Source organism: Lampris incognitus, chromosome 13 (assembly GCF_029633865.1).
Source record: "Lampris incognitus isolate fLamInc1 chromosome 13, fLamInc1.hap2, whole genome shotgun sequence".
Classification (NCBI taxonomy): domain Eukaryota; kingdom Metazoa; phylum Chordata; class Actinopteri; order Lampriformes; family Lampridae; genus Lampris; species Lampris incognitus.
The window spans coordinates 21,230,081-21,254,065 of NC_079223.1; the positions used below are offsets into that span (position 1 = coordinate 21,230,081).

A 23,985-nucleotide genomic window follows, 5' to 3' on the forward strand; every position below is an offset into this window, starting at 1 on the left:
TTAAATGCAGTATATCAGGTCAGGGGTCTGGAGGCTTTCAGACAGATCTACATCAGCAGAATAATAACATATATTTACACACCACTTTTTAAAAACCTGTTGTGCTTCACAACAACGTGGAATGGAAATGAAGTGCAGTTGGGGTATGGGATTATTTATTTTATTTCTTTAAGAGCACTTGACATTTTGTATGACAACATAATTTGGTAGAATAATTGACAGTAATAACTTACAGATGTGAAATACGTCATACTAATTGTCGGCACATTAGAATGAGGCTGAGCTGAACAAGGATGTCTCGTTTTGGTTAAATGCCTGTTGCTTTGACTCCTCTCTCCTCGCGTTTCTGTACGTATTCATTTACGTGATTGTGACACGGAGGGTTTGAGATGAAGGCGGACACAGTTTTAGGCAATGAACACAGGCTTTATTCAATAATGTCTTACATTAATTCTCTCGCACGGGCTGGTGCGCTGCTCCTCCGTGAGCCACGCCCCCTCTCTCCGGTTGCAGCGGAAGCTAAACCACACCCCCCCTATTGCTGATGTACGTGTTTATTTGCATATAGAGCGGGGAAATGAGATCTGATCACAAGTGGTCGCCGATGTACTTAGAGCTGTCCACTTGCAATCAGATCACCCAAGACGCATGTTAATGCCAGGTGTAAACCACCTCAAAGTCTCTCTGGTTCTCTACCTGTTAAAAAAAAAACACACCAAAAGTGGAGGCTTCGATGATTTAACAGTTTTAATTATAACTTTTGTACAATACATTTTACATTTTCACAAGCTAAGAAGTTCATGATGTTAAATAGCCGAGAAGGAAGCCTGCGTCTTTGTTAAGCCATTTCTGGTATTTTAAACAACAGATGGGAGAGGATCGTAAATATACTCGCCCTCTTTGCCTTTTTGTCCAACAGTGAAAACTTTAACATCACATGAGGAGACTGTTTGTGTCTTGCAAAAACAAACAGCCAGAGGAACTCTTCATAAACCCAGATATGGTCTTGAACCACCTCCACAACATTCTCATTTTCATCATTTTCATTATCATTAACAACATTTCAGTAACAGAGATGCAGTAAAGAAATTCCACGGCATGTAAATAAGGGACACAGGATGTCAAATATAAAATGTATATGTCTGAGACGCAAGTCTGAGAAAGGTACTGGGGCTTCCCAACATTCAAGGACCATCGTTCCCAGTTTGCATGGCCTAACAGCCCACGAGTTCCCTTGGTAGTGCTACATCTACTCTCTACTCTGTCCATAGGTGAGCTGTGGAGCTTTGACAACAATGTTCAAATGCAGATAATACCAATAAAAAAGTATGCTTTGCAAATAACAACTGCATCTTTCTCCATCTTTTTATTACATTTCTTATCACTCACCATGCAATCGCCACTTATTCTGGTTTTCTAACCGAGTTTAAGTTGATTATTTCGGTGACGAGACAAAAATCATTATGGCATACAAACTCTCTCTGTGTCCAGTCCATATTACCTCAACATATTTAATTCCTTGCACAGAAAGGGTAAATTTGAAACAACAAAAAATAGAAAAATAAGTGATCATTTTACCCAAAAAGCGATATCATATATAGGCAACACCATAAATGGACTATGATACAAAATCAATAAGCTTAGGAAATACAGTAGTACTTTAGAAGAAGTATTATGGAATAGTTATGTCGATATCCTCTTTCCTCAAATGTAATAATATTCCATATTTATATATAGTGGAAGAAATATACATATAGCTTGTATAGAAAAAAAAGACAAAAAAATCTGGCTTGTTTATTTACTTTAAATTGTATCTCTGAATGTCAAAATAGTTCACAATGCTCTGGAATAGAATAATAACCAGACTTAATTTGTCCAATTATGATTTCAGCAGTACATATCGTACATATACAGGTACCACGTCGATGCTTTGTAAATAACATGTAACTTCTACTATACATTAATCATGTCTTGAGATGCCACAGAGACCCAAGCTGCATGTCATAAATGCTTCTGTTAATCCAAATTGCTAAAGAAATTAGCTGTGCATGCCGCATGTTGTGTGTCAGGAAATCAAGTGAACTCAGAGCCTAAATTACTGGATGAGAATTCAAAAGGCCCAAATCCCTTTTTTGATATCTTACAGTTCATGGAAACTACTTGTTTAAGCCTGGTACAGTACATCTAAATACTGGAACGGGATTGCAATAAAGACAATGCGGCTTCTTCCCGGCAATCCTTAAAACAGACATACAAAATGCTTGAACAATATACATACTGAGGTCATACAGCAAATCACAATTCAGCCTGATCTTGGAATTGAAATGACTTGAATGAATGCCCCCCCCAAGACTTTTGACAGTTTCACTGTTGAGGTAATACAACATTACACCGAGCTCATGGATAGGATGCATAAAGCTTGGGCTGATGAGGTGTGAGTTGCTGTGAACACAGGAGAAGAACTGAGTATACAGTACAACAATAAGCCTTAGCTTTCCATAGCTCCTGTTTTCATGAACCATGTGCCGCAATGTGGTGCTCAGTTCAGTCACACAGACTCGTTTGTCTGGTAGCAAATCCTTGTTCACTGCTATACATTATCTTTCACAGAGAAATACTTAAACTGTCTTACAGACCTCTAACAATAACATATGAGTATGTACAATCGCTATTATGAGTTGAGATGCGCGATTTCAGCTCTCCACCGTGATTTACGTTGTGTTGTGATATACAGTATGAGTATCCCCTTGTTGGCAAAGAAGGCTGCAGAGAGGGAGCACAGAAGCTGGTCAGTGTTTGTGTTTGTGTGAGTTCTTATGAGTGTGGAAAATGTACGCGTTGTAGGCGCGTTGGTCTGTGTGCTTTTGTATGCCGCGTTGTGTGTTTCATTCCAAGCTAGAACAACGTGAATGTTGTTGTATAAATTATCAGCTTTATAACGTCAGCTCTCAGCCAAATACCAGGACAGCTATTTGAAACCAAAAGTTTAAATTCCCAGAAAAAGCTTTCCAAGTGGTCTCTTGTCTGAGGGGTTCGTCTTGATCCCAATCAAGGTCCACACACTCTGCAGTCAGTTAGTAAAATTCATAAAATGTGAATAACAGCTGACACCATAATCAAAACACACACACACACACACACACACACACACACACAACACAGATGAGACTAACACCTAGAATTCTGCCCACCTGCTTAAATGCTGTGTTATGCAAGTGACTATGCTGTTTCAGCTCCGATCTTGCTTCAGTACACTGGTTGCATGGATAAATGTTAAATAATGGCTTTAAAATTGTTGTTAATTTACATTTTATCCAACCCATCAAGACCCTTGAGCCGTACGTAGTATGTTGGAATGTAGTCCTACATTATGTTCTCAGTGTATCCCAATGGGCAACGCAGCCTCTGATCCCTTATCCGACAGACTCAAAGGGAACACATAGCAAAACTCAGTTAGCACGTAGATCACTGGTCAAGCACACAGCTGCAATGCAAAAACAAAGAAAGAGAAAAAACTTCCCAAAAAGTATTAAAAAAAACAAAAACAAAAAGAAACAAAGTAGGAACCAGTAGAGAGAAATAGATTCCTAGAGGAAATAAAATACAACAGGTCTTACTGGGAACACAGGATATAATTTCTAGTTGAGCTTTTTCTTTTATACAAATAACATTTGTCAGTCCATTGTTGTTTGTTGCTTTGAAGAGGCTACAAGGTGGCTGCCGAGAACGCTGGCAGGTTGCAGTACCCGAGCCAAAGCAGCGGGGGCAGCAGAGAGAGCAGGCCATGTGGATGCCGTCTGGGAACGGCAGAGTTTCTAGGGATGGCATTGGACGTACCTGGACCATCTATCTGAGGGTCCTGGGTGAGACAGATAGACAGAGAAAGAGAGAGAGAGAGAAACACAAAGAGACAATGGTAGCAAATGAGGAATAAGGAAGTTTGAGTCCGACAAGACTTCATACTCATGTTTTGTTAAAAAAAAACAACTGCACATCATTGCACAAAAGATAGCTGACACTTATCATTAGCTACGTATGTTTCCACATTAAGATTTCTTTGCAAATGAAAAGCGCTGATAGAAAATATACAGAAATAAAGAGTCACAAGGTTTGAAAAGGCAAAGTTAATGTATCGATAAAGAGGGGAAAAATAGCCAAAAAGAGTGGTGGAAATGAGACTCTATTGTCAAGCAATTTTTATCAGCGTTCTCTGTTTTTCTTTTGAATGTTTTGGATGGAGTCATTCACAAAGGGACATTCCCAAATTGAGTGAACATGGAAATGAAAATACATGGAAATGAACATAATTCACATTTCATTTTTTTTGCTTTTCCATTGTTCACTCAACATTTGTAGAACATTGTTTGATATTAGTCATATTTATGCATTGGAAAAGCCAATACTTTGCTACATCCTTTTAATATTCATAATATTCCATCTTAAACATTAGCACATAGCACATTAGCCGCGCTGCATTTAGTGCATTGAAAATGTGATATCCACATGCAGGGGCATTTCCAGGATTTGAGGACTTTCGGGGGGGGGTTAGTCTGGACTTCGGCAGGGGGGTTGGGGGATCCCCCCTGGAAAATTTTTTTGATAAATTTTGATGCTTTTTATGCACTCTGGCACTTTATTTAAATTCAAAGTACATGTCTTAATCATTGAACAATTGAAATGTGTATCTCAAAAACGGTTGTTTACTCCAGACTAATTCTGAATTGGATGTTTAAAATATTCGTAGTTGTTAGTAATTAGTATTAGTATTGAGTAGAAGCAGAATGTTTCACAACTGCTATCATTAAATATTTATTGACATGCTAGGGTACCAGACTAAAGAAAAAAGTTCACTGTATTTATGTTAAAATTAGTTTATCAGAATATTAAATTTTACACACACACACACACACGCACACACACACACACACACACACACACACACACACACACACACACACACACACACACACACACACACACACACGGAGTTGGTTTAGAGACCTGCATTTATTTTGACAGGCTTTTATGTTATGAAGACTATCAGACATTCACACACGTTACGTTTTTTGTCAGGCTTCACATAGGCTTAAATTTAAAATTATATTCAGGGCTACACTCAAAATGTTTGGGGTTTAAGCCCCAGCAAAATGACATGCCGATGTCCACATGAATATCATGCTTGATTCAATAATACTATGACACATTAAATCAAACCGAACTACGGTGCCACAGTAGAAAAGCAAAGGTCGATTTCATGACTAAAAACCTAAGGTGCCTTTGTACGAGCTTCAGATTTGAGGAGTTAGTGCAGATATGTTTACTAGAGGCATACTTGAGTGTGTGCATATGCAAACATCCACACACAACAAAGCACATATATTTAGACCTTCATTAAAAATATTCGCCTTTGACTGGCTGATAAAGCTACAAGCCAGGGGACAAGTCATCTCCCCTAGACCTGTTGCCCGGTGCCTCTATTAAATGTCAGCTCTGTGTGTAACAGTGCCTTATTATTGTACAATGACATTTACAATGAACTTTAAAAGCCACTAGATAAGCAACAATCCCATTTCAGCCCCAAAGGAACTATGAGTAGCAGGAGTCAACAAAGCGGACAGGAAGGACTACCATTGTGATCATTGTCTGAAGTTGGTCAGTGGACTTTGACACTGTTGTCTGGGTGGCATTGGTGAGCTGTGGTCAACAACTGGAAAACCTGCTTTCTTGACTCGTGGCAATGCAACTGGTAAAATATTCAGAATTTTTATTCCCGACACAACCCGTTTGTGCACAGTTCCTCTCAAGCTGTAGCTATTTTTCCCAACTTTAAGCTGCCGCAAGGGTTTTTGTCACTGATTATCAGTCAATTTGATTTTGATGTCTCTATATTACTAACATTAACCAACAGTGAGAAGACTGGATATTGTCGATTAGATATTGTTATCTAACAATTCCAAATGTTTGTGTCCAGGTCAGATTCCCCACAAAATCTGACAAAATGATTTACGGCACTCAGACAGGATACATAGCCACAATTAGAGATGCATTTCCTCAGCGCTGTTTATCTTGCAAACACCTGTTTTATCCAAAATACCACTCTATCTCTCACGTCTCTTCAAAACAAATGCACGAGCTAGCAGACGGTGAATGTGTAGCTTTGCAACGGACAGTGAAATTATTCTATCTCAAAACATTAACACCCCCCCCCTTTTTTTTCCTCCCCAATTGTACTTGGCAAACTACCCCACTCTTCAGAGCCATCCCGGTCGCTGCTCCACCACCTCTGCTGATCCGGGGAGGGCTGCAGACTACCACATGCCTCCTCCGATACATGTGGAGTCGCCAGCTGCGTCTTTTCACCTGAGAGTGAGGAGTTCGCCAGGGGGACTTAGTGCATGGGAGGATTATGCTCTTCTCTCCAATTCCCCCTCCCCTCCCGAACAGATGCCCTCACTGGCCAGAGGAGGCGCTAGTGCAGTGACCTGGACACATACCCACATCAAGCTTCCCACCTGCAGACACGGCCAGTTGTGTCTGTAGGGACGCCCGACCAAGCCGGCAGTAACACGAGGATTCAAACTGCTGATCCCCGTTTTGGCAGGCAGAGGAACAGACCGCCACGCCACCCAGACGCCCACACTAATGCTTTTTGATCACGTAGTCACGCCGTCAACAAAATCCCAAAACTCCTTGTAGCAGCTTTAACCGGACATTGTAGTCAAGGGGCTCACGCACGTCATTATGCTAATGATAATATATATGAAATTATGTAAAAACAGTCAAAAGTACTCAAACTGTAGCTCCAAGCACACTGTCTTGTGCCTGATGGGGCTAGTTAAAGGTTAGAAACAGCAAAGGCACCTAGCTCAAGCCCCAAGATGTGCATTTTGCTTTACTATAATGACCAAATGTGTCCCTGTGATCCGAAATTTTACTCAACCATTAAACTTTTTCTTTTCTTCTCTAAATCAGTTACTGTTTATTCTCATCTCTACAGGTATCTGTTAATTTCTTTTCTTGTCTTGAACTTTTCACCAACTTAGTTTGCATCAAGTAGGAAATTACATGCTACAGTTAAACCCAAAAACATAACCATGGCAAACATTTTTACACAAAAGACACTATTTTTACCATACCGCAATATTTATTTTGCAGCAAGTTTATACTTAAATGAAAGGTGTTTCCAATTGACAAAATGCATGTATAATGCATGTTATATATATATATATAAATGTATGACATGTATCAAAACTAGTGTTTTGGAGACTAAAGTAAAATAAATTCTTAGTGCATTGTCAAATACTGCATTTGTCAGGTTTTTGTGAATCGACTTTTTTCCAAGGATGATAACACTTTGCAAATGGATTCATGAAAACAATCTGGCATATTCTTACCACACAGATGAGGCCGTCAACAGTGGAGTTTGACTTCAGTTTCTGAGCCTGCGAAAATGAGGCATAAAAATCATGAATATCACCGACAACAACATCAGAAAGTCCACATCAAAATCCGTTGATAGCATGTTGCTACAGTGACAACGGAGAGTGTCTTGGTGCATGCTCAATAATCCAGGTAAGGAAATTACAGAAAGGTGAATCACTTCATCTAAACGTTGTGTCCAGATGAACTGATTCACCTTTCTGTGATGACAACGGCAAGTCAGTAAATACACAGAGGGACTGCTTTTCTAAAGCCAAGTAGCTATAGTGTGCAGGAAAAAATAAAAACAAGTCTGCTGCGCTGCCAGTAAATGAAACTATCATCGTAGACTATGATTGTCCAAGCTTCGACATCCAAAAAAGTCTAGTTTCACTAAACTCTCTGAAACAGACAATAATATATCATCAACAAAATGCGTCAGGTATTGTAACCACAATAGAGTACCAAGGAAGTCGAAGAAGTCAATGAAAAATGCTTCAACAGCCACTTTACAGATCAGAGTTCAAGATCATTATCTTTCCTCTGTACCTGTGGGCAAAACACAAGACTACAAATGGACAGCTAATTTATTTGTACAAACACACCCATCCTTTCATCCATTTTGTGTATGTATCTGCTTTATCCAATTCAGGTTCACAGCAACTGGAGCCTATTTTTTTGTTATAGTATTTTTCCCTTTTTCTCCCCAATTGTACTTGGCCAATTACCCCACTCTTCTGAGTCATCCCGGTCACTGCTCCACCTCCTCTGCCCATTTGAGGAGGGCTGCAGACTACCACATGTCTCCTCCGATACATGTGGAGTCACCAGCCACTTCTTTTCATCTGACAGTGCTGAAGAAGAATTAATTTGTAATCAACTAATTAATAAAAACCACAGTAAAACTAAAAATACTAATGAGAAAATGTATCTCAAAACTTTCATTCCTCTTACTTTAGCTGTTGACACTTTGCAGGCTGACAGTGAGTGCAGGCTGAATCCTCTCGTAAAGAGCTGCTTCAACAAGCAACTCTTTACGACTCACTAAAGACTGCTGCCTTTTTTGGATGCCAAGCCACACACACAAAATGCTATGCATCGCATTATTTTCCCTGGGAAAGTCCCACCTCACAGTACACATTAAAAAGAGCAAAAACAAAAGGGTTCATGATTGTGATATTCATTGATGAGTAATTATTTTACATGCACCTGCAAAAGAAAGTATAAAAAAAACATTGATTTGGGTGTAGATCTTAGGAATTGTACCTTTTGAGAAAACCTAACTAGTTTTTGAAATGAAAGCTTACATGAAACTAACAAACAGTGGACAAAGTCAACTAAGAATTATTTACAAGTATAACAAATACAAACCTGTGTGAATAATAAGGAGAAGAGAAGAAGGAAAGCCACTTTATTTTGTCATTGTACAGGTTACAATTAAATTTGTTCCCTGCATTTAACCCATCCTGTTGAAAAGGAGCAGTGGGCAGCTGCAGCATCCGGGGACCAACTCCAGTTCTTCTTTACATTGCCTTGCTTAGGGACACAGGCAGGAGTATTAACCCTAACATGCATGTCTTTTTTGATGGTGGGAGGAAACTGGAGCACCTAGAGAAAACCCACACAGACACGGGGAGAACATGCAAACGCCACACAGAAAGGACCTGGGATGGCCTGGGGTTCGAACCCAGGACCTTCTTCCTGTGAGGCAACAGTGCTAACCACTGGGCCACCGTGCTGCTAAAAGCTAAGCTAAAATAACCGCAGATATTTACCCTTTAAGAATCCTTTAAACTCTTAAAGCTTTTTTATAAACAATGTGAGGAGAACAAGAGCAAGGCTGTGCACAGAGGGACTGTCGTCTAAAGATTATGATTTCATCTCAGATATGCAAATGAAGGCACACATACACACACACACACACTATTTCATGTCATTACACATGACACAATCTCTGTATTAAACACACATACACAGTCTCGCACACACACACACATCCTTTCTCTTCCTCCTACACATGTACATACACTCATACATGTATAGCTGTGAACAGATGTGCAGACACATATGCTTTCTTTTTATATACAGACAGTCTTTCTAACAGATGTTAGGTACACATTTCGTCGTGCACACACAAGGTCATACACACACACACACACACACACACACACACACACACACACACACACACACACACACACACACACACACACAATATGTGGAATCTGTGGAAATGAGAATGTGAGGTAAAATGGGGGACTGTTGTGTTTGCTTTCAGGTATAAATGGCCCAAAGCCACCTCTGCACAATTGCGTCCATGTGTTTTTCATGCCTATGAGTTGCTTTGTTTATTAGCATTCTAATATCAGCATTTCACATACTACGGCATCTGAACTTATACTGTCATTTTTTTCTTAGTGGATGACCAAGTTTCAATGTGCAAAAGTTGTAAAACTGAAGACTTTGGTCTGGGAAAGCCATATAGCATACAAATGAATGCCACTGCAACACATGAGGTGGCACATGATTCAAAAGATGGTGAGTGGCAGATGTGCACACTTTGGAAATTAAACTATTGTGGAATGGATTATTAGAGTGACAAAACACGAGAGAAAAATTAAGATTGATTTTTTTTCAAGATATTTCTGCAAAAAGAAATGGCAAGCGTGTGCTGAAATGACTTGTTGGTCCCCAGTTCTATAATCATTTATACACTGTAATAGTATTAAGTCACAGTGACCTGAGACTTAAAATTGGAAAATAGAGTTGCACTTCGTGTGAGGGCACAGCATTTTACGGCTGATATGAAAATGACATAGTTTGGCTTATTTTTCATGAAAAGATTTTGACATTAAAGCTCTGTACTCGCCATGATGACTGTTGGTCGAGGTTAATTGCAACTTTAGTGTTTACTTCAGGCAGCGTGTGTGCGCGCGTGCGTGTTTGTGTGTGCGCGTGCGTGTTTGTGTGTGTGTGTGTGTGTACACAGGCTTTGGGTGTGACAGAATAATAAATGGCTCCAGTACACAGAGTAGTAACTCAGACGAAAAATAGGGATGTACAGAATGAAGCAGGCGCTGGTAATGCAGAGAGAGGGGGGGGGGGCGATATTTCGTTATAATACCTTTGCTTTAGCGCTTAACTGCAAAAACAAAAAGCTCCCATGGAATGATGTCCATAAATCATAATGTATTTGCAGGCGTCGGCATACAGACTGGTGATAGGGCCAAATAAGAAAATCAAACAGGAACCAGGCCAAGAATGTTAAGTATTCAGCTGGGTGCCCCCAACAGTGGACACAGCCGGTATACGTCTCTCAGACTAAGGTACACAATAAATAAAAGCACCTATAATCAGTTTTGAGCTCAATAATGAGATTTCCTCTGCATTCGAGAGTTCAGGTGTATCTAAAAGTCGTAACACAATTTCTCATGAGATATTTGGACTTTTAAATTCTAGTGTATTCATACTTGTGGCAACGTCAAGTCCAAATGTCCTAAAGTTTCATCCAGCATTACATACATTTGATTTATTCAAAGCTCCAACAATTATTATTATTATTATTTTTTTCGATTTTTTTTCTCTCCCCAATTGTATCTGGCCAATCACCCCACTCTTCTGAGCCGCCCCAGTCGCTGCTCCACCTCCTCTTCTGAGCCGGGGAGGGCAGCAGACTACCACATGCCTCTGCTGATACATGTGGAGTCACCAGCTGCTTCTTTTCACCGGTCAGTGAGGAGTTTCGCCAGGGCGATGTGGCGCATGGGAGGATCACGCTATTCTCCCCAGCACCCCCCCCCCGAACAGGCGCCCTGACCGACCAGAGGAGGTGCTAGTGCGGCGACCAGGACACATACCCACATCCGGCTTCTCACCCGCAGACATGGCCAATTGTGTTTTTAGGGATGCCCGACCAGGCCGGAGGTAACACGGGAGTTCAAACCGGCGATCCCTGTGTTGGTAGGCAACAGAATAGACCGCCATGCTACCCGGACTTCCCAGCTCTAACAATTTTAGCAACTCCAAATCTTAAATGGAATTTTTTTTATAGTTGTGTAATGTGTATCTGATCAAGTATACAGTGAAACAATAATTTCAGCAATTGATAACCTAATAATGTCATATACACTACTTTTTTTTGGACAATTAGTTAGGTATGATAATTTCTTCCTTGTATATAAAAATAGTTTTCTTCTCAAAAGCATATTCCTTCCTTGTTTCTCTGTTTTGGTGAATATGTCTGATATGTGTTCTGTTGGGTGCCTGCTTCCAAAAAGTCACATTAGCATGCGTTTGAATTCCGTATTTGTCCAGGGCACTCTCCTGTTTGCTTTAGAGTCAATTATATTCATAAGAACAGGCTGACTTAGCCCAGGGGCCTGTTGAATACTTTATGTATGCATTTTTGTGTGCGTTTGTCTGCACGTTTTTATGTTAGCACATATATGTGAGCTTGGGTCTGCCCTTAAGTGGGTATGTGTATGATTGTCTCCATCCTTACGTGACTGTGCATGTGAAGGTGAATGTTTGAATGGGTTTGTCCACCTGTGTGTGTGCACACGTGTGTGTGTGTGCTTGTGTTTTGTGTGTTTTGTATTTGTACAGAACAGTGGCAGGGCAGGAGGTTGATGGGATTTTTGTGGACACCACAGGACATTTCTCCCTCATGTTCTTCATGGTGAGAAAAATGACAGTAGCAGACCCCCCAACTTATTTTCCTATCAAAACTCTTCCTGACTTAATTTTGTTTCTAAAGGAAAACAGGGGCCTTCAACACTGTGTAGCACCACGTTCTCCTCATGCACAGGCGACAGTTGAGGAAAAGAAAGAAAGATACTGTAGCCAGAGAGAGCGAGAGAGAAAGAAAGAGAGAGAGAACGATGCTCTCAGGAACTGAGGGGTAAAAAAAGCTGTCTTTCCTCTAATTTAGTTTGAAGCTTACGGTCAAAAGCACTTTTCTTCACATTGTCTGCACAATTCACACAAGAGCCCAACAAGATCTCTGAACATTGACAAAGGGGAGAGGGGAAAGCACACAGGTCTCAAGCTGTTTTCTTCCAGCTTCTAAAAAGAAACCTCTCACAGGGAGCTGAGGATATTTTTAAATTATTTTTTTTCGCTCTCATTCAGCCAGTACACCTTCCGCTTCTTTTCTTTCCTGCTCTTTGATTCTTTCTTTCAAGCCTCAGTGTGCAAGGTAAACACATTGTTGTAAGTCCTGCTGAGCTGTCATTGGCTGGAAGTGGCGGGGTTTCAAAGTCACTGGTTGTTGAATATGGACTTTTGTGTGTGCGTGTGTGTGTTGTCTGTGTTGTGTGTGTGCATGTGCGTGTGTGTGTAGGGGACGGTTGGTAACTGTGCTGCTGAATGAGAATTTTATATCTCTGAAGACAGATGTGGAGCTGGATAAAAGACAGAGACAGGCACAGCACATGTTATGTCACATAGGAAAACCAATGCCACTGTGTACTGTGGAACATATATCTGAAGGGGATGGGGGTGGGGAGCAGGGTTTTTTCAATCTACTTCCTCACTGATATCTTATCTCATCATCCCCATAAGGTGCCTACGTAAAACGTCTACGCGTATCCCAACCCTGGCAGCGGCATATTGGCGAAATAATTATCAAGACAATTATAATTTATTATTTAATGAAATGTTTTGGTGTGTTGCTTCTACGTTCATTTTATTTCAAGTAAAGCGTCTTTGATTACCCTCAAAAGTCCTCTATAAATAGAATGTATTCAGCTGCTTCTCCGGGGTCGGGTCATGGTGGCAGCAAGCTAAGTAGGGCACTCCAGATGTCCCTCTCCCCAGCAACACCTTCCAGCTCCTCCTGGGGGATCCCAAGGCGTTCCCAGGCCAGATTGGACATGTAGTCTCTCCAGCAAGTTTTGGGTCTATCCTGGGGTCTCCCCCCAGTTAGCTGTACCCGGTAAACCTCCAAAGGAAGGCGCCCAGGAGGCATCCTAATTAGATGCCCGAACCACCTCAACTGGCTCCCTTCGAACGGAAGGAGTAGCGTCTCTACTCCGAGCTCCCTCCAGATGTCCGAGCTCCTCACCCTATCTCTAAGGCTGAGCCCAGATGCCCTATGGAGGAAAATAATTTCACTGCCCAAAACTCATGATCGTAGTGAAGGTTGGAACAAAGATTGACTGGTAATTTGAGAGCTTTGCCTTCTGGCTCAGCTCCCTTTTCACCACAATGGTCAGGTACGACATCCGCGTTACTTCTGATGCTGCACCAATCCACCTGTCAATCTCCCGCTCCATCCTACCCTCACTTATGAACAAGATCCCGAGATACTTAAGCTCCTTCACTTGAGGCAACAACTCGTCCCCAACCTGGAGGGAGCAATCCACCATTTTCCAAATCCTTTTTTTTCCCGTTTTTGCGCCACAGTTGTCATGTCTGTTTGAGCTAAGACCTTACCGTGGCTGCCCATTAAGTCATTTCAGGACCATACTGATGTTATTACAAGTCATTGCCAATTTACAACACCTGCCACATGCCCAGGGCTCGAAATTAACGATGTCCCGATGTCCCGGGGACCATAAAAAATCCTACTGGGACACAAATATGTTTTGTCTGGGACAATTCTGGGACAGTGAAAAAAACTGTCAAAGTAAACTTCGAAATAGGTGTTATTTGCAAAGTCATTAATTATGAGTATCTAGACGTTACTTTGTCGTTTGAATAATTTAATAAAAACGTGTGAACGGCGAAACTACAGAAGGCTTACGTTCTTGCGGCACCTCATGATAGGGCAGTCAATCGCCTGTTCGTGCAAATCATAGAATGCATTCTACGTCATCCACCCTGCCAGTGGCTGCTGCTTGACTCGTGCCAATGCAACATTCATAGAACCAGAGCGATAGACCATCATCAACGACAGTTAAAAGAAGAAGAAGAAAGAAATGGTGAGGTGGTTGAATAAACAGCCCCCTGATGCAAGCCCCAATACTGCCGACTCCCAAAACTAATATTCATATGTGTAATAAAAGAATAAGTATTTTAAACTTATATGGTGGACCAGAGTCCATGGTGTGATGATTAAGTGACAAAAAAGGATCACATTATATGTATTCTGCATAATTGGGGGGGCGACGACAAGAATTAAAATTTGAGACACTGTTGGTTATATCCGGGACAATGCAAAGTAGAATTCGGGACAGTTGTGAGACACTGAGGAAAAAAGTTAATTTCGAGCCCTGCACATGCCTCACATACTAAATACAGACCACTTTTACCTAAACTGCTTTAATTGTTAGATCTCACCTATGTTTACATTTCCATGTTCATTAAAACGTTACAGAATTTACCCCAGACACTGTCGAGATTAGCTGATAAATTGATAAACTGAACTTACTCTCATACTGAGAAAATGCCGGTTTGGAATGCAGAAATTGAAAAGAACTATTTTTTCCAGCTGTATAAATACTGCCCAAGTGTTCCTCATGGCTTTGTTTTGATTGATAGGACGGGGGCAGGACAAAAGTATAACAGAGGCCACATTATTCCGTATTTGTGCAGTCTGTATTTGTGTGTCAACTGTAGAAAAAGGTTGTGTCCAAAACATAACGACAAAAACCAAATAACATGGGTAATTTGTGTTTACTTTGAAAATTGACAGTCTGGAGAAGAAAAAAAAAAAGATTGAGCTTGAATCTTCTGTTTGTTTTGAATCTATGAAAAACGTTCTGCGAGCTTCTCCGGAATCAAAATTTTCCACATTAAATTGTTGTGGTCACATCACCTGATGTGTACTTCCTTCCAAGTCTGCTTTTCACTTCACTGCTGATCATGCCAGTACTATTCCCTGTAGAACAGGGCTTCATCACCGGTAGAAAATTGCTGTGTTTCATCAGTCAGATCACTGCTTTAAAAAAAAAAAGAAGGCACAAATAGTTGCTCCATAAGAGATGTGGCACTTGGTGTTTGCACAGTGGTGGTTGGCAGAATCAGGTGATAGAGATGGATCAACAGATGATTGTATAGACAGTGGGGTAGATGGAGAACTGAGTGGAGGGAACAACCAAAGACGTGTAGAAAGTGGGACAGACACACATCCAAGTCAGACAAAGACAATAAAGAGACACAGACAGTTAGGTAAGTAGTCAGATGGACTACTACAGCGGGTGATGGCTGGACGGGTACACAGAAACAGAGATAGGAGAACAGGGAGGAAGGTAGAAGGATGGCTGGGCAGGCACAAGACTAGGAAGACAGATGGGCAATGTAAAAGAAGGACGGTGTAGCGATAGATGTCTATAATTTAATTATGCTCCCGTTATAAATTTGGGGCACCACCTACTTTAATAGGAACTTCAGATAAACCAAATTAATCAGTTTCAGATCTGAAGTTGTAAATTCTCGATTACAGGGATTTCTACCTTTGTTTCAGAGAACCACACAGATAATGAATTTCAATATTAAAGACACGTATTAATAGCTAAATGTCTACCAACAATGGAATAAATGAGTAAATGTAAGAATGAATGATAAATGGAAAATCAAAATCAGATAGGTAAATAACCCTTTTCAAATGAAAAACAAAAAAAACCCACACAAAACAATAGAGCTTTTCACTCCATTTGGCAATGGTATAAGGGTAACAGAGAGGTTGGGGCACTATAAAATGATTAATATATTTCTTAGGCTTAAAATGAAGATTTTAGATCAATATTCGACATAAACTCTTATCAAAGACAGCAGAAGTGACTCGAGCCTATTTGAGATGAAATGTCGTAGAGATGATTTGGTCTGATTGGAAGCCACTTGTAGATAATGCAGGCGTATTATCAACGCCCGTGTGCGAATGAACCCACACGGGAGTCGAGGTTGCCCGGCAACAATGTCCGGCTGCAGCGGTTCTGAACTGATGTCCCACTATGAATTTTCTGTAGCGTACCCCTAGGCAAAACTGCCTGGGTTATCCTTGGCAAAAGTCAAACACTGAAAGTCGATGAAGTCTTTGTAGCTCCTGGGCAAAGGACTGCCTGGAGGTTCTTGGCAACAGTCAAACGTTGCTAGGTAAGGTTCTTTGCTGTGTTGTTGGTCTTGGGGAAACTCAAATAAAAATCTGCTACACTGACTTTAACTGATCCGACTCTAAAAATAATTAAAAAGTAATTTTGTTAGCCAGATGATAAAACTTTAAAAAAAATTATCACACATGAGGCTTTCTTTGTAGTACAAACATTTGTCAAACCTTAGCTTACTCAGTTACAAAGAGATACAAGAATGAGATTTGTTTCAAAAATAAAATTGACATGTGCACACCTTGGCAAGGGAAGAATACAAAAATACTTTGTATAAGAGAAGTAGAAAATTAAGAAAAGACTCTAAGACAAACTTAAAAATGGAAAAGACTCGACTAAAAAAAAACAGTTTAGAAAGAAGATTTTAGAAGCGCACAAGAAGAGGTCATGAGTCTGAAGAGTGCAAGAGCTGAAAGCTCAAGAAACAAAGCGCACATATGAAGTATAAGAGAACAAGCATAAAGGCGTGGAACGTAAGAGAGCGAACAAAGGCTGATTTGCCTGGTTTTGGTCCACCTGACTGGGGTGTTTCAGAAGTGGGACAGGGTCTACCTCCTCACCGATATTCATTCCGTAATTTTAGGGGAGAGGATTATTTAACTTGGATTATATGCACAAATAGCACATGCCCAGCTGAAACCATGGCCAGTCAGGAGTGGTTCTAGACCTGGAAAGTATATTGTAAAGTATGTATTGCATAAAACATCAAGAGAACATATTATTAAACAGTAATCATCCTATCACATAAATACCCATCCAAACTGATATTCCTACTTTACTAAGGTAGTGAGGTGAGTTTCTAAACTATTAATAGATAAACAGAATGTAATTAACTACTCGTTGATTATCATTTGATAGAAATACTATCTTATATGAGATGACTACAGAATAACATCAATAAAATAAAATGAAAAAGAAGATAAGAAAATAAAATAACGAAATACAGTTAACCGAATATAGTCTGACCAGAAAGACTTAATCCCCTATGGTCACTAAATGGCAATATAGTTAGATGGCAGGACTGCACTTAAAACCTTAAATTAACATTTCAGTCAATTCGTGTTCTACAGTCATGTGAGTTAGATCATTGTTCATGAAATTGTCTGCTGAGTAATATTGGTTGGATGGCTAAATGGTTAAACAGTTAATTCACATTAATTAAGACACATACAGAGACAGGGAGAGCTACAATTTGTGACTGAGGATAAATTATCATCATTTGGCAAAGTATAGAGAGGAGAGGGTGTGTGTTTGTGTGTGTGTGTGGGGGGGGTAGAGACAAAAGGGAGAGAGGGGGAGAGGGTTTTGGGTTTAAATTGAATGATTCAGGTCATTTTCCTGTCTCCACCATAATCCAAAGGTGAGAGTTTCTGTCTTCCAGTGATCAATGGCGACGATAACCTGGAAAGGTCGTCAGATGGTCCCATATCTTGCTGGGAATCTGGTACCCATATCAAAAACAGGGTGGTTCCTGGTGAGTTTCCTGTCTGTGCTAGCTTAGGAAGGTCACTGAAGGGTCTCCGTGTCCTGTGGTGGGCTGCTAACCATGCCAAAAGACATGGAACCTCATCTGGTTGATGTCAATTTGGCACTCCAGTGTAGGGGCAGAGAGAGAGAGCCGCTTTGCAAAATCAATTAGTATATCAAAAGGCTGTTGATTATATCTGGTTGAGTTTGTGTGTGTGTGTGTGTGTGTGTGTGTGTGTGTGTGTGTGTGTGTGTGTGTGTGTGTGTGTGTGTGTGTATATGTATGTATATATATATATATATATATATATATATATATATATTTGAACCTCAGTAGCTTCAGCTGTCATGGCTAGTAAGATTGTTTCAGTTGGGTGGGGTCTGTCCTCATGTATCTTCTGCCTGCTGGGTGGCCATTCAGGGTACTGAACTGTATAGTCATCCTGTTAGAGCCTCTCCATCTCAAGTCGTGACAGTAGCTTCCTTCTATTAGTGTTCGAGCATTGAGCCACTCGCTGCTTCTGAGTCAATGTGGAAGTAGGTCTCCTACTGGTATACAGTTCCCACATTCGCCTCATTTAGCCCCTCTCCAGGGGTCTGCTGTTGTAGTAGCATTCCATCAGTTCCAGGTTCTTGGCCCTTGTCCATGAATGTCGTGTTGTCTTGAATGTCAGGCCATAGAAACTCCTCACAATGCATGGAGGTTCCACCCAAAGTCCAGCAGCCTGAGACTCTATGATAAGTGAAACGATGGGGGCCTAGGGTTAGTGAGTGTCAGGGCCAGTATCCAGGATGAAACAAGGACCATCAATGAGTACATCAGAAAGCAGGCCCTCCAGGATGAACTGCTGAGTGAGTACCTCAGGCACCAGAAGACAGAGAGTATGGCAGAAGACAAAGAGGAGGTATCATGGAAGATCAAGCCCCTCCATGGGATGTACCATCGACAGATAGAAGACTTAGCTGATATTGAGAAATCCTACCAGTGGCTAGAAAAGGCTGGACTGAAAGACTGCACAGAGGCTCTGATCATGGCAGCACAAGAACAGGCACTCGGGACCAGATCAGTTGAGGCAGGGGTCTACCACACCAGACAAGACGCAAGATACAAGCTGTGCAAAGACGCCCCTGAGACAGTCCAGCACTTAATAACAGGGTGTAAAATGCTAGCTGGGAAAGCATACACTGAAAGGCATAACCAAGTGGCTGGGATAGTGTACAGGAATATCTGTACTGAATACAGACTGGAAATCCCGAAGTCCAAATGGGAGACGCCGCCAAAGGTGGTTGAGAATGACAGAGCTAAGATCCTGCAGGACTTCAAGCTCCAGACTGACAAGCAGGTACTGACTAACCAACCAGACATTGTGGTGGTCGAATAGGAACAGAAGACAATAGTAGTGATCGATGTAGCAATCCCGAGTGACGGCAGCATCAGGAAGAAAGAGCTTGAGAAGCTAGAGAAATGCCAAGGGTTGAAGGAATAACTTGATCGGATGTGGGAGGTGAAATCCACAGTGTTAATGGGAGCACTAGGGGCTGTGACCCCCAAACTGGGAGAGTGGCTCCAGTAGATTCCAGGAACAACATCTGAGGTCTCTGTCCAGAAGAGTGCAGTCCTAGGAACAGCTATGATTATGCGCAGAACCCTCAAACTCCCAGGCCTCCGGTAGAGGACCCAGGCTTGAGGGAGACACACACCACCTGAAAAAGGGTGAGAAGGAGATTACACCGATCAACCAAAACATTAAAACGAGATGCCTAATATTGTGTAGGTCCCCCTTGTGCCACTAAAACAGCTCTGACCCATCGAGACATGGACTCCACAAGACCTCTGAAGGTGTCCTCTAGTATCTGGCACCAAGACATTAGCAGCAGATCCTTTAAGTCCCATAAGTTGCGAGGTGGGGCATCCATGGATCGGACTTGTTTTTCTAACACATCTCATAGATTCTTGATCACATTGAGATCTGGGGAATTTGGAGACCAAGGCAACATCTTGAACTCATTGTCATGTTCTTCAATCAATTCCTGAACAATTTTTGCAGTGTGGCAGGGTGCATTATCCTGCTGAAAGAGGCCACTGCCATCAGGAAATACCATTGCCATGAAGGGGTGTACTTGGTCTGCAACAATGTGTAGGTAGGTGGTACTTGTCAAAGTAACATCCATATGAATGTCAGGACCCAGGATTTTCTAGCAGAATATTGCCCAGAGCTTCACAGTGCCTCTGCCGGCTTGCCTTCTTCCCAAAGTGCATCCAGGTGCCATCTCTTCCCCAGGTAAAGGATGCACATTCCCCCCAGCCTTCCACATATTGTAAAAGAAAACACGATTCATCAGTCCAGGCCACCTTCTTCCATTGCTCAGTGGTCCAGTTCTGATGCTCACCTGCCCACTGTAGGTATTTTTGGTGGTGGACAGTGGGCATCATGGACACTCTGACCTGTCTGTAGCTACACAGCCCCATAAGCAGCAAGCTGCGATGCATTGTGTTCTGACACCTGTCTATTATAGCCAGCATTAACTTTTTCAGCAATTTGAGCAACAGTAGCTCTTCTGTGAGATTGGAGCAGATGGGCTAGCCTTCGCTCCCCATGGGCATCAGTGAGTCTTGGGCGCTCGTGACCCTGTCACCAGTCGTCCTTACTTGGACCACTTTTGGTAGGTACTGACCACTGCAAACCGGGAACACCCCACAAGACCTGCCATTTTGGAGATGCTCTGACCTAGTTGTCTAGCCATCACAATTTGGCCCTTGTCAAAGTCGCTCAGTTCCTTACATTTGCACATTTTTCCTGCTTCCAACACATCAACTTCAAGAACTGGCTTTTCACTTGCAGCCTAACATATCCCACCCCTTGACAGGTGCCATTGTAACAAGATATCAATGTTATTCACTTACTTAATCACTTCTTTGATTTTCTTACCTGGATTATTGAGCATGCATAAAGACGTTATTCATTTAATGTTTTGGCTGATCGGTGTGTGTGTGTGTGTGTGTGTGTGTGTGTGTGTGTGTGTGTGTGTGTGTGTGTGTGTGTGTATGTATGTATGTATGTATGTGTGTATATATATATATGTATATATATATATATATATACATAACACAGATACAGGAAAAAAAGTTTTAATACATTGCAGTACTGTTTCGTGCGTCGTACGTTGTGCATGTTAAAACTTCTTTTTTTTTCCTGTATCTGTGTTGATATTCTGCTCCTCATTAGTTGAGCACTTATAACACCATTGACGATTTCAGAAAAAAACGATCTATATATATATATATATATATATATATATATATATATACACTACCGTTCAAAAGTTTGGGATCACATTGAAATGTCCATATTTTTGAAGGAAAAGCACTGTACTTTTCAATGAAGATAACTTTAAACTAGTCTTAACTTTAAAGAAATACACTTTATACATTGCTAATGTGGTAAATGACTATTCTAGCTGCAAATGTCTGGTTTTTGGTGCAATATCTACATAGGTGTATAGAGGCCCATTTCAAGCAACTATCACTCCAGTGTTCTAATGGTACAATGTGTTTGCTCATTGGCTCAGAAGGCTAATTGATGATTAGAAAACCCTTGTGCAATCATGTTCACACATCTGAAAACAGTTTAGCTCGTTACAGAAGCTACAAAACTGACCTTCCTTTGAGCAGATTGAGTTTCTGGAGCATCACATTTGTGGGGTCAATTAAACGCTCAAAATGGCCAGAAAAAGAGAACTTTCATCTGAAACTCGACAGTCTATTCTTGTTCTTAGAAATGAAGGCTATTCCATGCGAGAAATTGCTAAGAAATTGAAGATTTCCTACACCGGTGTGTACTACTCCCTTCAGAGGACAGCACAAACAGGCTCTAACCAGAGTAGAAAAAGAAGTGGGAGGCCGCGTTGCACAACTGAGCAAGAAGATAAGTACATTAGAGTCTCTAGTTTGAGAAACAGACGCCTCACAGGTCCCCAACTGGCATCTTCATTAAATAGTACCCGCAAAACACCAGTGTCAACATCTACAGTGAAGAGGCGGCTGCGGGATTCTGGGCTTCAGGGCAGAGTGGCAAAGAAAAAGCCATATGTGAGACTGACCAATAAAAGAAAAAGATTAAGATGGGCAAAAGAACACAGACATTGGACAGAGGAAGACTGGAAAAAAGTGTTGTGGACGGATGAATCCAAGTTTGAGGTGTTTGGATCACAAAGAAGAACGTTTGTGAGACGCAGAACAAATGAAAAGATGCTGGAAGAATGCCTGACGCCATCTGTTAAGCATGGTGGAGGTAATGTGATGGTCTGGGGTTGCTTTGGTGCTGGTAAGGTGGGAGATTTGTACAGGGTAAAAGGGATTCTGAATAAGGAAGGCTATCACTCCATTTTGCAACGCCATGCCATACCCAGTGGACAGCGCTTGATTGGAGCCAATTTCATCCTACAACAGGACAATGACCCTAAACACACCTCCAAATTGTGCAAGAACTATTTAGAGCAGAAGCAGACAGCTGGTATTCTATCGGTAATGGAGTGGCCAGCGCAGTCACCAGATCTGAACCCCATTGAGCTGTTGTGGGAGCAGCTTGACCGTATGGTACGCAAGAAGTGCCCATCCAACCAATCCAACTTGTGGGAGCTGCTTCTGGAAGCGTGGGGTGCAATTTCTCCAGATTACCTCAACAAATCAACAGCTAGGATGCCAAAGGTCTGCAATGCTGTAATTGCTGCAAATGGAGGATTCTTTGACGAAAGCAAAGTTTGATGTAAAAAAAATCTTATTTCAAATACAAATCATTATTTCTAACCTTGTCAATGTCTTGACTCTATTTTCTATTCATTTCACAACATATGGTGGTGAATAAGTGTGACTTTTCATGGAAAACACAAAATTGTTTGGGTGATCCCAAACTTTTGAACGGTAGTGTATATGTGAGAGTGAGAGAGAGAAACCTTGCTACAGCAGACTGGTTTACAGATGGACGCAAAGAAATTGTCTGCCAATAGAATGCATTTGGAAAGGTTTGTAAACAGCTGGTCTATCAGACAAATGAACAGACCAATGGATGGATGAGGCAATAAGACCAGGCTGATGGAAAAGAGAATTCTGCTACATAATTTCACAAAACTTTTCAGCTCTCCCTGCCTTTTGCCCATGTTCTAGTTCCTACCATTTGCCAAGCACGTTTGCCAGTACAAGGAATATGTCTCGGTAGGGTGCTAGACATGATGAACTTCAACACAATGTTCAAAAGTAAATAAATTTAGCCTCTTACCTGTAGGCTGCCACAGAAATGATAGATGCCTGGGTCAGTGTTGATGTGGTTGTCTATGGTGTTGCGATCACGGTTCTTCTGGTAAGGGGTGGTGGTGGAGGTAGTGGTCTGGACTGGGGGTATGGGCTGCCACACCCCTACATCTGTGCCATTCCCAAAGGCCTGGATGGCATTACCTAGAGAGAGAGAGAGAGACAGAGACAAAGACAGAGGCAGAGAAAGAAAAGGTTAGTTAACGATGGCATCAAAATGTACACAGGAAGCTGTATCAGAAAGGTGAATAAGGCTATGGAATAATGTCAGACTTGATTGGATGTCGGCACTCCAACAATAGCCTACAAATAGAGTTAAGTACTATGTGTATGCTTGAAGTAATTGTGCTGTGGAATTGTAGTACCCCTTGACTGCAGAGTGCGATTTAAATTCGTTTAAATCCTCATACTGACACAACATAAATTAAAAATGCAATTTGGACCACAAAAATAAACACTTTCCGACCACAGTGTTCGAACAGTCCACAAAGCTTTGACCTTGTTTAAGCTTAGTGTGCATTTGGATGTTTGTGTTCACGGGCATGTGCATGTTTTCTGTTTTGCCGCTGAGATACGGTTCTGAGATACAGTCAGCCGCGTAAACATTGTGGTAATGAGCTGAACTTGTTATTTTTTTTGTCCTTTGTTTATTAATCCGATTTGTGTTTAACAGCAAATGATAAATCTAGGGCAAAAGTACAGAAAAGCTGCCTTTGATTTAGGTATTATTTTGGTCTCTATGTTAAC

General features: G+C 41.3%; 1 protein-coding gene across 1 annotated transcript in view; it reads right to left on the reverse strand.

Moving 5' to 3' along the window:
* Positions 1-3,561: 3,561 nt before the first annotated feature.
* The window catches only part of gfra1a (gdnf family receptor alpha 1a), a 135,532-nt gene continuing 115,108 nt past the window's right edge, over positions 3,562-23,985 (reverse strand). The window contains exons 10-12 of the mRNA XM_056291934.1: positions 23,207-23,382; positions 7,395-7,442; positions 3,562-3,859 (exon numbers count right to left, since the gene is read on the reverse strand). Coding sequence (XP_056147909.1) covers positions 3,707-3,859; positions 7,395-7,442; positions 23,207-23,382 — 377 coding nt within the window. The 3' untranslated portion in view covers positions 3,562-3,706. The remainder of the gene's footprint in view (positions 3,860-7,394; positions 7,443-23,206; positions 23,383-23,985) is intronic.